Genomic DNA, 14311 nt, shown 5'->3' with positions numbered 1-14311 from the left:
CGGAGGAAGCATGCTGGGTATTTTTGTGTTTCTATAACCCACCGAACTCTGAAATGGATTACAGGATCTTTTTCGTGCGCACTTGGTCTTGTGCTTGCGTGTACACACGGGGGTGTTCGGACACCAAGGAGAGTGCACACAAAGTTGACTCTGAGAAATAAATCTCTCGCTGAACGTGGGGACGAACTCACGCTGACAGCGGCCAACTGGATACAAATCCAGTGCGCTACCGACTGAGCTACATCCCCGCCCTTTCATTGAGATGAATCTGTATAACTGAATGAAGATTTAGACATGATTTTCTCACATTTTCTCAGCTCTTAAAAAGCGAGGTTCCACTGTACACAACAAAACGCTTCCCACCAAACAGCAACTTTCTACAATGCAAAAACACACAGCGTCTACTCACGGAGGCAAGAAGGGCACCACGGCCACAGAGTCGGCCGTCCATCTTCCAGCAGCGCTCAGTTCAAGGTCTTTGCTGAGTTTTTCAGGGTCAGTAGCGGGACATGATTCCACCTGTACATCGCGCACCACCACAGTGTCAAGGCCTAATCCCAGCACCACCTGCTGGCGAAACGTTCCGTAGATGTCTGTCTTGAACACGATCTGCAAAGAAGAGAGAAAACCTTTGCGAGAAAAGTTAAAATGGAATACATCTAAGTAAGTTCAAACAGTTCTTCACCAACAGGGATACCTTACTGCCGTTATTACCTCCCTTGCCTCTGACAATCATACAACTGACCAATGAAATTTCAGTGAAATAATGGTCCAACATCGCTCTACTTTATTGGATGTGAGCAGTGAAGAAATAAAGCAGTATTTATTGATAAACAAAGATTACAGACACACCTATCTGTTCTCCTGTGTTTAATTAAGTCTGTTTGTTCTTTAATGCAACCAGCTCTGACCTACAGATACTGTCAGTGGCCTTTTGTAGGCTAAACGCACTTGATGCTTTACATACACCAGCCATAGGAATTGAAAAAAGTAAAAAAGGCTGAAAATCTGTAAGTAATAGCAAAGTCGACAACGCGAAACGCCTAGACTTACTAGGGGGTTCCGCCGGAATTTTTTCTCTCTAAAGAACCCAAATGGTGCAATATGGTGTCATCTGAGCTCCAAGTTTGCCATTAAATTTAGTTTTTAGAACCATTTTTGCCTCCACCATTTATTTTTTCGGCAGACACTTTTGCTTTTTCGGCGGAAAAAAAATATTTCGGCGGAAATTTGGTTTTCGGCGGACAATTCCCATGCCTAATACACAGTGATGGCGCTAGTATTTTTTTCAAACCGGTACGCCAACTTTTATGATGCAAACAGTCCAGAAAAAAATGGTAGGCTGGTCATTGGAACCAGTAAGAGTCCAACTCAGAGTACTGGTTTTGTTCCAGTATTTTCTCATTTCAACCGGTAAAACACCGGTAATTACCGGTTAACGCCAATACCGATACAACTGCACATCATCTGCTGCTCAGACCCTCCACCCCCCCTACCCCTCATTGCAATGGCCAATGTGTATCACAGTGTGCCCTTCTCCTTGAACTTTATTTATGAGCTGAAACTCCCACATTCACTCATGTTTTTGCACAAATGGGTTTTTACGAGATTGGAATACTTTGACACCAGAAGGCATGACGTCAATGACTTCCTTTCCATTAATCCTCGGGCCCAAGGAACCTGACCAAAACTGAAATAATACACTGCTCTTATTGGCTGCATGGCATATTTGCACCCCATCTTGACCCTGTAGACATATTCGCCCTGTCCCTTTGTGCAACACGATTCCCCGCAGCCTTTATCCAGACAAACATGGTCTTTCTGCAACCCTATTTCCCGGACCACCCACCTTGACCCTGTAGACGTATTCGCCCTGTCCCTTGCTGGCGGTGTCCTGGTTGGTCCACTCCTGGCAGTGTGTCTCCAGGTTCTGGTACTTCTGGGTCTTCTTAGGCCCCACCGAGATGCTGGAGATGTGGAAGTACGACCGGTTGGCGTCGTCCAGCAACCCCACAGCGTGCAGGCACATCTAAAAATGACCAAATTCATTGCTGGTTGATTGACAAGTCTCAGAGTATGTTGGCAGATCTGGAAACACATGATATCCTTCCTGGTTGACAAACAGCTGCACATGCTGTTGAGCTTTCTCTTGAATGTTATTACACTGGAAGAAGGCAAGTGTTTACAATATAAAATCGTAAGTTTATTCTTCACAACCAAAATTCGATTTCAGGACTAAGACAAATACAAGTAACTCTATGACATGTACTATGACACCCAGTGACATACGACAATTAAAACGTAGGATGAAACATATATTCAACAAACAGGATTCGATCAGATCTTTGTTTTAAGCCAAATGTATACAAAATAAATTGCACAGGACAGCATCTAGCAGCTCTATCAAGATAACAGTTCCAACAATTTGTTACTCCTTCTTCTACATTCACTCATGGGTTTTTTTTCACGTGTATAACCGTTTTTACCCAGCCATGTAGACAGCAATAGGCATTTCGGGGGAGAATTTGGTACAAGATGTAGCTCTTGCCATACCACTTACATCCCATCCACCATTATCTCCCCCCCCCCCCCCCCCCCTTGGAAATGGCTAAACACCTTGCTTGTGATAGTGAAGGTCCAGGCATTGGTGCATTTCTTGGTGGTCATGTTGACCTTCAAGTCAGAGTTCACGTGGATCTTCACAAAGTCCAGGTTCTGCACCAACTGCACAATGACGAGATAGATGGGTAACTTGTTAGTCACAGCAATACATTCCCAGGGCAAATGTGTGGGCAAGCGTCAATGATTTACAACAAACTGAACCACCAGTTTACAGCATTGAGAGGAAAAAATACAGGTAAGGTACTCATCCACACCCACCTACCCCCACACCCACACCAATCAGGCATGGGAATTGAAAATTGTAAAAAAGGCTGAAAATTCATAACTGAAGACGTGAAGCGTGAAGTCGACGACGCGATGCGCCTAGCCTTACTAGGGGGGTCCGGGGGCATGCTCCCCCGGGAAAAAATTCTCCAAAGAACCCAGATGGTGCAATCTGGTGTCATCTGAGCTCCAAGTTTGCCATTAAATTCTGTTGTTAGTACCAATTTTAGCTTTATTGAAGAATTTTTTTTTACATGTATTATATGGTTTAAATTTGTTAAAAAATTGATCTGTTGAGACAAACAGGAAAATGTAACTTGTAACACAATCTGTGCAATCTGGTTTACTTTCAAACATAAAAGTTCAAGTAACTGAGGCGGGCGATAGCAGTGCGTGAACAAAGTACGGAAAGTTTTCGCAGGCTTTTGTGCAAAGGCAAAAGTAACCGGTGCTTTTTTTGTGTGCCTCCCCCCTTTATTTTTTCGGCGGACACTTTTGCTTTTTCGGCGGAACAAAAAAAAAAATAAAAAATCGGCGGAAATCCGCCGTTCGGCGGACAATTCCCATGCCTGCCAATATTGCATTTACTAGTAATTTCCTGCTATTTTACCAGAACAAATGTCAAAATACAGGAAATAAAATCAGCATCCGGTTAATATTTTGTACACACACACACACAAGAATGACACAACCCCCACCCCTCTTACACACACACTGACATACCCCACCCCCCAAACTCGAGACAAAAGGACACTGACTCTAGCCTGTGGTCCGTCAGGGTGTGTGAGTTTCTCCAGGAGTTGCTCAATGAAGGTGTTGCCGTGTAGCTGTTTGTCGCGCGCCTGTTGTAACTGCTGTTTGCGAAAAGCGAAGCGCTCCCTCCACTCGTCCAGTTCTGCGTCCGAGTGAGCGTGAGTGCACTTGTCACCCAGTGGACATCTCTGTGTCTCGAAGAACCTGCAGAAAGTCAAACACATGAATAACGGGCCTATCCAGTTCCATGACACGAGTCAACTAAGCAACCGTATTCTTAAACCTGTTTTAAGGTTTTGACCTTCAGGTCAGAGTTGACGTGGATCTCAAATCAGGTCTTAAAAAGGAGGGAGTGTTTTTTATTTTGATTTTGTAACTTTGTAATAGTTACATGCATGAATAACCGACCTATTCAATTAAAAGACCTGACCTGACCTATTCAATTAAGTCAACTAAGCAACCTTTATAACTTGACTGTAGTCATTCGCTTAACTTAGATCATAAATACTGACTGCCAAATAGTCTAGCAAACAAGAGTAGACAGTTTTATTGAGGCAAACTTCCTCACGTAACATTATAGGCCAGTCACTAGCGAAGGGTGTGTCTGAAACATGAGGACAAGGAGCATGTGTGGGATATTTGCCTCTTCTTCTTCTTCTGCGTTCGTGGGCTGAAACTCCCACGTACACTCGTGTTTTTGCACGAGTGGATATTTACGTGTATGACCGTTTTTACCCCGCCATTTTGGCAGCCATACGCCACTTTCGGAGGAAGCATGCTGGGTATTTTCGTGTTTCTATATTCCACCGAACTCTGACATGGATTACAGGATTTTTTCCGTGCGCACTTGGTCTTGTGCTTGCGTGTGCACACGAAGGGGGATAAGTCACTAGCAGGCCTGCACATAAGTTGACCTGTGAGATCGGAAAAATCTCCACACTTAACCCACCAGGCAGCCGCGGCCGGGATTCGAACTCACGACCTTCCGATTAAGAGGCCGACGTCTTACCACCCCGCCACAGCGCCCGTGGGATATTTGCCTCAATAAAAGTAAGACTATTCACTCTTTCACAACCCATACAAACCCAACGAGTTATTTGCAAAGTTTTTCTTTTCTTACCTCTGACATAGTACATAATCTTCAGCAGTCTGCCCTCGAGGGGGAGGCCGGTAGTTCCATTTGTGGCTTTCATCGGACGCCAGACGTTTCTTGTGCAGGTCGCTGTGGCAATGGGTGTCCAGTTCTTCTTGACGCTCAAAACTGATGTCGCAGAATGGACAGAAGTGCTTGGGTTCCTCTGCAATCACAGTTAAGATATTTGGATAAGGATAAGCCTGGTTACCCTCAGGAAATTCGGGTTGCTCTCTGGGAAAGCGAGCTACCCATTTTTTTTTCTTCTCCAGCTTGCCTGTATTCATGTTTCCAAGCCCTGAGACGTTCGCTGTGAACTTGAGTTCTTTATCAAGGAAAAGATTCTGGAAAGAAAAGTACGAACCCTCTGTCAGATGGGCAGATTTCATCGAGCGTTTGACCTTGCTTCACAGTGGCTGGATAAAAGCTTGAGTTCTTTATCAAGGACAGTCTGTACAAAGTTGACTCAGGGAAATAAATCCCTCGGCTAATGTGGGGATCTAACCTACACCGATAGCCAGCGCCGCTACCGACTGAACTATTTCGCTGCACCTGAGCTATCACCCCGTAGTTTAGAAGAGATTAACAATTACTGAACATAGCTGCACACAAAATAACAGCCTGTCTCTATTGCTTCCTTCTCGAAGACAACTTTCAGAAATAGAAAGTCCAACTTCTACACAAACATAGAAACAAATATGCGTTCAAAATGTCTTTGAAAAACTAAGATCAAGGCACAACATACCTAATGAAACAAGAAGGGCAAAGCCCATACGACTCACATGCTTGACTTTTACATGACCTTGACCTTCAGCTAAACCTAGCAATGACATCATACACTAAGAACCGCTTTACACATTTTTCCCACCAAAATACATGTGACCTTGACCCAAGGTCAAGGTCATCCAAGGTCATGCAACACAAAGCTGTTAATTCAAGACATAGGAAGTACAATGGTGCTTATTGGCTCTTTCTACCATGAGATATGGTCACTTTTAGTGGTTCACTACCTTATTTTGGTCACATTTCATAAGGGTCAAAGTGACCTTGACCTTGATCATATGTGACCAAATGTGTCTCATGATGAAAGCATAACATGTGCCCCACATAATTTTTAAGTTTGAAACAGTTATCTTCCATAGTTCAGGGTCAAGGTCACTTCAAAATATGTATACAATCCAACTTTGAAGAGCTCCTGTGACCTTGACCTTGAAGCAAGGTAAACCAAACTGGTATCAAAAGATGGGGCTTACTTTGCCCTATATATCATATATAGGTGAGGTATTGAATCTCAAAAACTTCAGAGAAAATGGGAAAAATGTGAAAAATAGCTGTTTTTTAGACAACATTTATGGCCCCTGCGACCTTGACCTTGAAGCAAGGTCAAGATGCTATGTATGTTTTTTGGGGCCTTGTCATCATACACCATCTTGCCAAATTTGGTACTGATAGACTGAATAGTGTCCAAGAAATATCCAACGTTAAAGTTTTCCGGACGGACGTCCGGACGGACGGACGGACGGACGACTCGGGTGAGTACATAGACTCACTTTTGCTTCGCATGTGAGTCAAAAAACCATTTTACCAGGCTGATAATTATATTCCAGTGTCAGATATGAACAATTTAATAGTCACATCAATTTCAGTATGTTCTATCAATGATAAGGTAAGGAATTGTAACTCAAAAGCAAGCCCAAAAATAGTAAAATGTTTATAATTGCGTATCAACATTCTTCTTCTTCTGCGTTCATGGGCTAAAACTCCCATGTACACTTGTGTTTTTTGCATGAGTAGGTTTTTACGTGTATGAACCTGATAACAGTCAAGAATAATAAACAATTATTTGTGCACCCACCATTGTTTCGTTTCTGTTTGGAGTTTTGACTTTGAGGAGGCTGAGGGGGCAAGACTCGAACAGTGTTGCGCGGAACAGGTTTGCTGGGGACGTTGTCAACTTTGCGCATCAGGGACGGGGAGCTGGTGGCTCCCGATGTCACGTCTGCTACCTCCTCATCGTCTGAATCCTCCTGTGGATTTCATAATCACAAATTTTGAGTGTGCCACTTTGTACTGTGTCCAACCCTTCAGAGCGCCCAATACCACCTGCTTGAGCACCCAAATGCAGATCCCTGAAACTTCTTCTATACACAATGATACCTATGACCCATCTCTGTTTCCATTACTACAGGCTTCCTGCCATGTTTAAGCATTTGTGACCCTCCACCACGGAATGAGTCGCATGTCGGGGCGGGGATATAGCTCAGTTGGTAGCGCGCTGGATTTGTATTCAGTTGGCCGCTGTCAGCGCGAGTTCGATCCCAGGTTCGGCGGAAATTTATTTCACAGAGTCAACTTTGTGTGCAGACTCTCTTCGGTGTCCGAACCACCCCCCGTGTATACTACATTGGGTGTGCACGTTAAAGATCCCACGATTGACAAAAGGGTCTTTCCTGGCAAAATTGCTTAGGCACAGTTAATAATTGTCTACCATACCCGTGTGACTTGGAATAAGGCCGTGAAAGGTAAATATGCGCCGAAATGGCTGCAATCTACTGGCCGTATAAAATTTCATCTCACACGGCATCACTGCAGAGCGCCTAGAACTGTACCCACGGAATATGCGCGATATAAGCCTCATTGATTGATGTCACCTTTGCATGATTTTCATATTTTTACATGTTCCTAAAGAATATTTCATGCTCTATCCAGTGGTGAAAACCGTTTTAGAAAAGAGCGAAAACTGTTTGAGTTATAAGCCTGTGACTAAGGTGACCCTCACACTGTTACCAGACACTCTCCGGACTTATATCAAGCCTAGCGCAGAACCGTGCGAGGTGACATGCGACTCATTTCGTGGTGGAGGGTCACATTTGTAATTTTGGAAAACTTGTAGTTACTTTGGCTACGATTCTGTCAAGTTTGAAACTGTACATGCCCTGGGGGTAAATGGGCTAAGTAAAGCATATGAGAATAGGGGTAAAATATACTAAGTATATCCAGATTTTGCCACGTGTCAGCTGACTGTCATCACACTGCATAAATCTTATCATTTTCACTCTTCTTTCAGTATGTGACGTCACTTCCACAGGGCTATATCTGGAGTATGCCCAAAGTACACATTAAAAATAAAACGATATGTAGAAATCAAGGCACATGTTCACACATTTCATCACCTTATCACGAGTCAGAGGAGGAACGGTCTTGCTAGGGGCAAATGAAAACAAACATGTATATATATGCAGGGTATAAATGTACAAGCGACAAGAAGGTAACAAGAAGCGAAACTCCACTGTAGAGCAAATTGTCCAGTTGATACTATGCACTAGGCAGAGATCGCTCTGAACAGTAAATTACAATATTTTGCTGGTTGAAATCTGAAAAAAAGGAACCTAAATGATCCTCTAGTCAGATTTAGTTTGACAGATATCATCGCTTATTATTATTTTTAAATCATCTAAAGTCGGGGTAACACCTGGGAACATGCCCCTAATGGTTTAACCATGAGGGCGTTACAAATCATTTATCATCACCTATACCATTGCAAGATATTTGCTGCCCATGTAGAAAAAAAGAGTTAAACTTAAACACAGCAGTGTCTACGTAGCTACTCTTCTGAAACAAAAGTTGGACATTATATATCTTACCTGATCTTCTAACGCTGCCAGCACTGTTTTCAATCTCTTCAGTTCCTTTTTGGCAATTGGGTGCTGCAAAGCAGGCCAAAAATACATGCAATTCAGTCAAACAGAAGAAGCAATATATACAGAATGCAAAATGTCTGCAGTATTCACTGATCATAATGAAGATGAAGATTCCTTTGTGTCAGGCTTTGATGCTTTGACAAATACATGCAAGTCAGTAAAACAGATGAAGCAATATATACAGATCGCAAAATGTCTCCAGTATTCACTGATCATTAGGAAGATGCGGATTCCTTTTTGTCTCGCTTTGACAAAATCATCAAATGCATGCAAGGTGAAGCAATATATATATACATATAATACAGAATGCAAAATGTCTGCAGTATTCACTGATCACAACGAAGATAGAGATTCCTTTTCGTCAGGTTTTGATGCCTTGATAAATGCATACAAGGCAGTAAAACAGATGAAGCAATATATATATATCAGTGATGTACATTTTTCTAGCAGCCTTTAGGACAATTGTCCTGAAGACTGAAAATCAATAGGACACGGTGTCCTGAGATTGCAATTTCAATAGGACAAAAACACGACTCGTAAAACCGCATTTAAAAAGATTTTTCAGTTTCCATTCCTCAGAGAAGGAACGTGATTTCTTGTCTTTCAACTCTTTGACTTGGGTTGTCTCTCTCGTGCTCGTTGACGTACTTGCAGTTGCACTTTCACCATCACTCTCCACTTCGACGAGTTCGTTCTCGGTTGACGTTGTTGTTGGTTCAGCTGAAGCCACAGTGGCTGGCGAACGCAGCATGGACATCAATGTCTGCTGATTTTTATCTGCTTTGAGCTTTTTTTTCGGACCCATGTCGTTTCTCTTTCGTTTTATTTTCGTTCGAACGCACAACGGTTTTTTTCTGGATATTATGACGAAAAGTAATGCCTTGCGCATGTGCGAACATGCACGGGTGGTTCCCATTGGTTTAAACGATTTATTGCTGAGCCAATGAATGCACTCGAGGCACCATATGGGTTCGGTTTTCTTTTTTTCTTCTTGATCCAACTTGAGGATAAATTAATTCAAAGAATCAGATCCCATATGGTGCCTCGTTCACTCAACAAACTGGTCACACGTAGTGCATACTTTCGCTTGGCAAAACCGAAACCAGCTTTCCTCACGCAGTGTTTACTTTCGCTTGGCAAAACCGAAACAAGCTTTCCTCTTGAAAATTGAACAGTCCGCATGTCCGCTTCATTGTCAAAAACGATCGGACCCTTGACCACTTCTTCTGTAGGTTAATCGGACTTGTGTCTTGCTGGGGTTAAAGCTATAGGTCCTGGGGAAATTGGATCGGTCAGAGACCGGAGACCGACTGAAATGTACATCACTGATATATACTAGATGATTACCCGCTTCGCCGGGTACCTGCTTCGCCGGGAAGAAGTAGAGCCGAATACCAGGCTAACAAATGGAGATTCCTTTGTAACAGGCTTTGATGCTATGACATATATGCGTGCAAGTCAGTAAAACAGATGAAGCAATATATATGTACAGAATACAAAATGTCTGCAGTATTCACTGATCATAGCAAAGACGGAGATTCCTTTCTGTCACTTGTGTCAGGCTTTGATGGAAGGAGAAAGGCAGAAGTCAAAAATCTTCTTGTGAATTATTTCATTGAGACTTTGTTTGTTTGTTTGTTTGCTTAACGCCCAGCCGACCACGAAGGGCCATATCAGGGCGGTGCTGCTTTGACATATAACGTGCACCACACACAAGACAGAAGTCGCAGCACAGGCTTCATGTCTCACCCAGTCACATTATTCTGACACCGGACCAACCAGTCCTAGCACTAACCCCATAATGCCAGACGCCAGGCGGAGCAGCCACTGGATTACCAATTTTAAAGTCTTAGGTATGACCCGGCCGGGGTTCGAACCCACAACCTCCCGATCACGGGGTGGATGCCTTACCACTAGGCCAACCGTGCCGGTCTTTCATTGAGACTGAAAATGTTGATCTTAAAACATGTCACAATGTAGAACAATGCATATTTATTATTACAACTGAAAGAAGTTGACCAACCTCTGGACTTTTGTCCAGCCACTGTGAAGCAAGGTCAAACGCTCGGTGAAATCTGCCCATCTGACAGAGGGTCCGTACTTTTCTTTCCAGAATCTTTTCATCATTGGGGTCTGTCTTGAGCGCTGTGAAACAAATAACACAAGAAGCAATGTTTACATGTACTGTGGTGCAGTGGAACCCCAATTTAAGACCTCGCCCCTTTCAAGACCTCGCCCCTTTCAAGACCTCGCCCCTTTTAAGACCTCGCCCCTTTCAAGACCTCGCCCCTTTTAAGACCTCGCCCCTTTTAAGACCTCGCCCCTTTCAAGACCTCGCCCCTTTCAAGACCTTGCTCTTTCAGATGTTCTGTACATTTACCTCCATGCATAGACCAAATAGCCTGGACCGCCAACTCGTCACGTGACCCTTCGAGGTTATGACACTCGACTTTCAGGGGCGCTTAGCGTCCGGTTTGAAAGGCCAGCGATTCGAAGACAGTGAAAAGAAAGCACGCTCCAGTTATTTGTGACAATGGGAGGTGACAATGAACTGGATTTTCCAAAACTCCAAACTAAACTTAACAAAACTCATTGAAAAACATGTTCCATATATATGCACTTTAGCTGAGTTTATTTTAGCATTTTTAGAACTTTCCTCGGCAACTTCGTCCATGTTTACAATCGACACCGGATATGACATCCCCCTGATTTCTGAAAGGCCATGTAAGCGTAGGTTCCTAAATGCGAGAGGCCGCTACCTCGTAATAGAGAGAAAGAGCGGAGAGAGAGCTAGTTGGCGGTCCAGGATAAATGGTCTATGCTCCATGTTAAGCCTGCCCTTTCATCGCAGGTAGCACTGAAGTTGCTTCATCAGTACTAAATCAGTAAATGCACAATTCACCTGGTCTGCAAGGACAAATCTACATCGGTTATCAAAAATGCCCCAAAGAAGATAAAGTCATGGAGATGTTTTTCATTTTCGAAAGAAGAACGTCTGTTACCTAATTTTGTTTTAATTTTATGCAACACAGTTGACTGTAGACATCCTTGAATGCTAGTTTTCTTTAATACCACTTTACATGTACAGACAGTTAACTGTACCCCAAGATTCTAAGCCAAACAGGTTTTTATGCACAATAAACACCCACTGTACATTTATTGATTGACTATTTTTATCTAATGTCCTCATAGTCATAGGCATCTAAACCCACTAGGAACATTAATAGGTGATATGCTCAACCCATTTCTTATTACAATTCATTGTAAGCCTTTAAAGGCACAGTAAGCCTCCCGTAAACCATCACAGATACTGTCAGGCTTTGACACACAGTACAAACACCCTTTCATTTAAACACTCACCGCTTGAGAACATCCTTGGTGTCCTCTGTAAAGAGCGAGCAATGTTCAAAGAATTTATTTTTGCGTGGTGAGCCATCGTGAACCCTTGTGATCCAGTTTCCCTTTTTGGCTCACGTAAGTGTAGCCTATGCGATGCTAACTTTTGTCTGTCTGTGCGTGTGTGCGTGCGTGCGTATGTATGTGGTAGAAACTTTAACATTTGACTGAACACCAAAATACTAATTCTACCTGGTTATTATTCAAGCAACAGCTTCAAAGTATTGAAGCAATGATCAACATTTCGTCGGCACGTATGTAGTTAAAGTGTGTATCCAAAGAAAACGGGTGGTGGGGGGTTTTGGGGGGGTAAAAACAGCTGACTGGTTTGTGTCGTGTGTGGTATGTAGACCAGGTCAGGGGTCAAGGTTAGGTCAAATCGCGTGAAGGATTGTGGTATAGATACAGTTATCACCGAGCTGCAGTTCGCCGATTCGGAGAAGACGATTTCACATTGTTCGGTTTCGTAGCTCCAGAAAAATAGATAAAGAAGATACCAAAGGAGATTTCCTAGAGGTTAATCTGCACAGTGTGTTTCCAGTGTCTGCGCGAGGAAGCGCTGTCGAAAGCGTAGTGTCGATCTGGCCAACTGGCAGTCGTGTCCCCGTAAGTAGGCTACAGACAGGCAGATCTAGATCTAGTGTCTCGCACTCTTGCACCGTGTCACCTATGCTTACTGTGTGTGTGTATGTGTGACGGAGTGATTGAGTTTGTGTTACTGTTTGTCGATTTCTTACGTGAGCCTTGAAGGCTTCGCCTCTTGTTCACAATGTAGTCGTCAGTTTGTAATTTGAATGCGACTTGCTGTAAGCTTATCTGCAATAGTACGTTATTATGTACCTCTGAATCTAAACGAAAAAAACGGCTGTGATTCACAAGAACTCTAGCGATGGCTTTTGACTGTTCCAAAGAATTGGCGATAGGCATAAACCGTCGTCTGCTAATAGAACCACAACCTTGCGTGACCCCGCTTCCGGGCTTTTTTTCTCTCCAAACTTTCAAAACTTTGAATTGTACTGATCTTGTCTTGATGAAAAAAGAATTCTTTTATGATTTAAGAATGTTTGTGTAACAAGCTGTCAATTTATTATTTAGATTTTAAAAGTTAGGTCTAGCGCCAAAACACACCACGGTCTGATTTTGTTATCCGACAATCCGCAAAATTAATTCTTTGAAAATTCCTCGCTCTTTACGTAAGGCAACTAGGATGTTCCCGTTCGGTGAGCGTTCAAATGGAAGGGTGTTTGTTCTGTGTGTAAAAGCCTGACAGTTCAACCTCAGCTGGAGACAGGGACAGGTACCTCAGTGCTGGAAGGAAGCCAGGATGATCCCAGTTTTAAAGAAAGGGAAAAACAAGACCAAAACCCTGAGCTACCGACCCATCAGCCTGACAAGCTGCGAATGCAAAACCATGGAGCGCATTGCGGCTGTACCTGGAATCAGAAAGCATCATCGTCCCAGAACAAGCCGGCTTCCGACAGCACAGAAGTACGGAGGACCAGACAACACACCTTAGCCAGGTCATAGAGGATGCTTACCAGGCCCAGAAGGTCACCCTGGCCACTTTCATTGACCTGCAGAAGGCCTTCGACAAGGTCTGGAAAGATGGACTCCTTGTGAAGCTCCTACGTTCCGGCGTCAAAGGCAACATGTACCAGTGGACCAAGTCGTACCTGCACAACCGAAAGGCCAGAGTGCTGGTGGACGGTCACTGTGTCCGAAAGGTGCTACTACGCCAAGGAGTTCCACAGGGAGGAGTACTCTCCCCCACGCTATTCATACTCTTCATTAACGACCTGGTACCAGAGTTGCCCAAGGGAGTCCAAGCGGCACTGTATGCTGAAGACCTTGTTCTCTGGTGCTCGGAAGAGTATGCAACCACAGCAACCTACAGGATGCAACTTGCCCTAGAAAAGGTTGCAGCGTGGGCGGAAGACTGGTGTGTGACCATCAACAGGGAGAAGACCACTGCCACTCTTTTCACACTCTCTGCCAAAGCGACACCTGGCAAACTGACCTTGGGTGACACACCCCTGAAATTTGAAGACCAGCAAACATACCTGGGGGTCACCTATGACAAGCGCATGACCTGGAAACAACACATCATGAATGCAGAGGGAAAGGCCAGGAGAAAACTAAACATCATGCGGAAGCTGGCAGGATCACACTGGGGTGCAAACGAGAAGATCTTGAAATCAGTCTACCAGGGGACTGTACGACCGCACCTTGAGTACGGATCAAGCTCTTGGGCAACAGCAGCCAAGACACACCAGCAGGCCCTAGACAAAGTACAGAACCAAGCGCTGAGAATCATCACGGGCGCAATGAAATCAACACCCATACAGAAGATGGAACAGGTGACCGGCATTCCTCCACTGAGCAAAAGGCGAGACTGCAAAACAATGGTACAAGCCACCAAGTACCAGTGCACTCATGACCATCC

General features: G+C 43.9%; 1 protein-coding gene across 2 annotated transcripts in view; it reads right to left on the bottom strand.

The window, feature by feature from the left end:
* The window catches only part of LOC138960007 (probable helicase with zinc finger domain), a 57149-nt gene that overhangs the window by 34545 nt on the left and 8293 nt on the right, over positions 1-14311 (bottom strand). The window contains exons 4-11 of one of the 2 annotated variants that reach the window (XM_070331725.1): positions 10496-10617; positions 8416-8478; positions 6627-6798; positions 4760-4937; positions 3645-3843; positions 2617-2724; positions 1850-2029; positions 410-609 (exon numbers count right to left, since the gene is read on the bottom strand). In XM_070331725.1, the coding sequence (XP_070187826.1) occupies positions 410-609; positions 1850-2029; positions 2617-2724; positions 3645-3843; positions 4760-4937; positions 6627-6798; positions 8416-8478; positions 10496-10617 (1222 nt within the window). The remainder of the gene's footprint in view (positions 1-409; positions 610-1849; positions 2030-2616; positions 2725-3644; positions 3844-4759; positions 4938-6626; positions 6799-8415; positions 8479-10495; positions 10618-14311) is intronic. The other variant, XM_070331726.1, reaches the window with a different exon arrangement.

Source organism: Littorina saxatilis, linkage group LG2 (genome assembly GCF_037325665.1).
Source record: "Littorina saxatilis isolate snail1 linkage group LG2, US_GU_Lsax_2.0, whole genome shotgun sequence".
Lineage (NCBI taxonomy): Eukaryota > Metazoa > Mollusca > Gastropoda > Littorinimorpha > Littorinidae > Littorina > Littorina saxatilis.
Note: the sequence above shows the minus strand (reverse complement) of the source record. Positions and strands in the feature narration are given on the sequence as shown.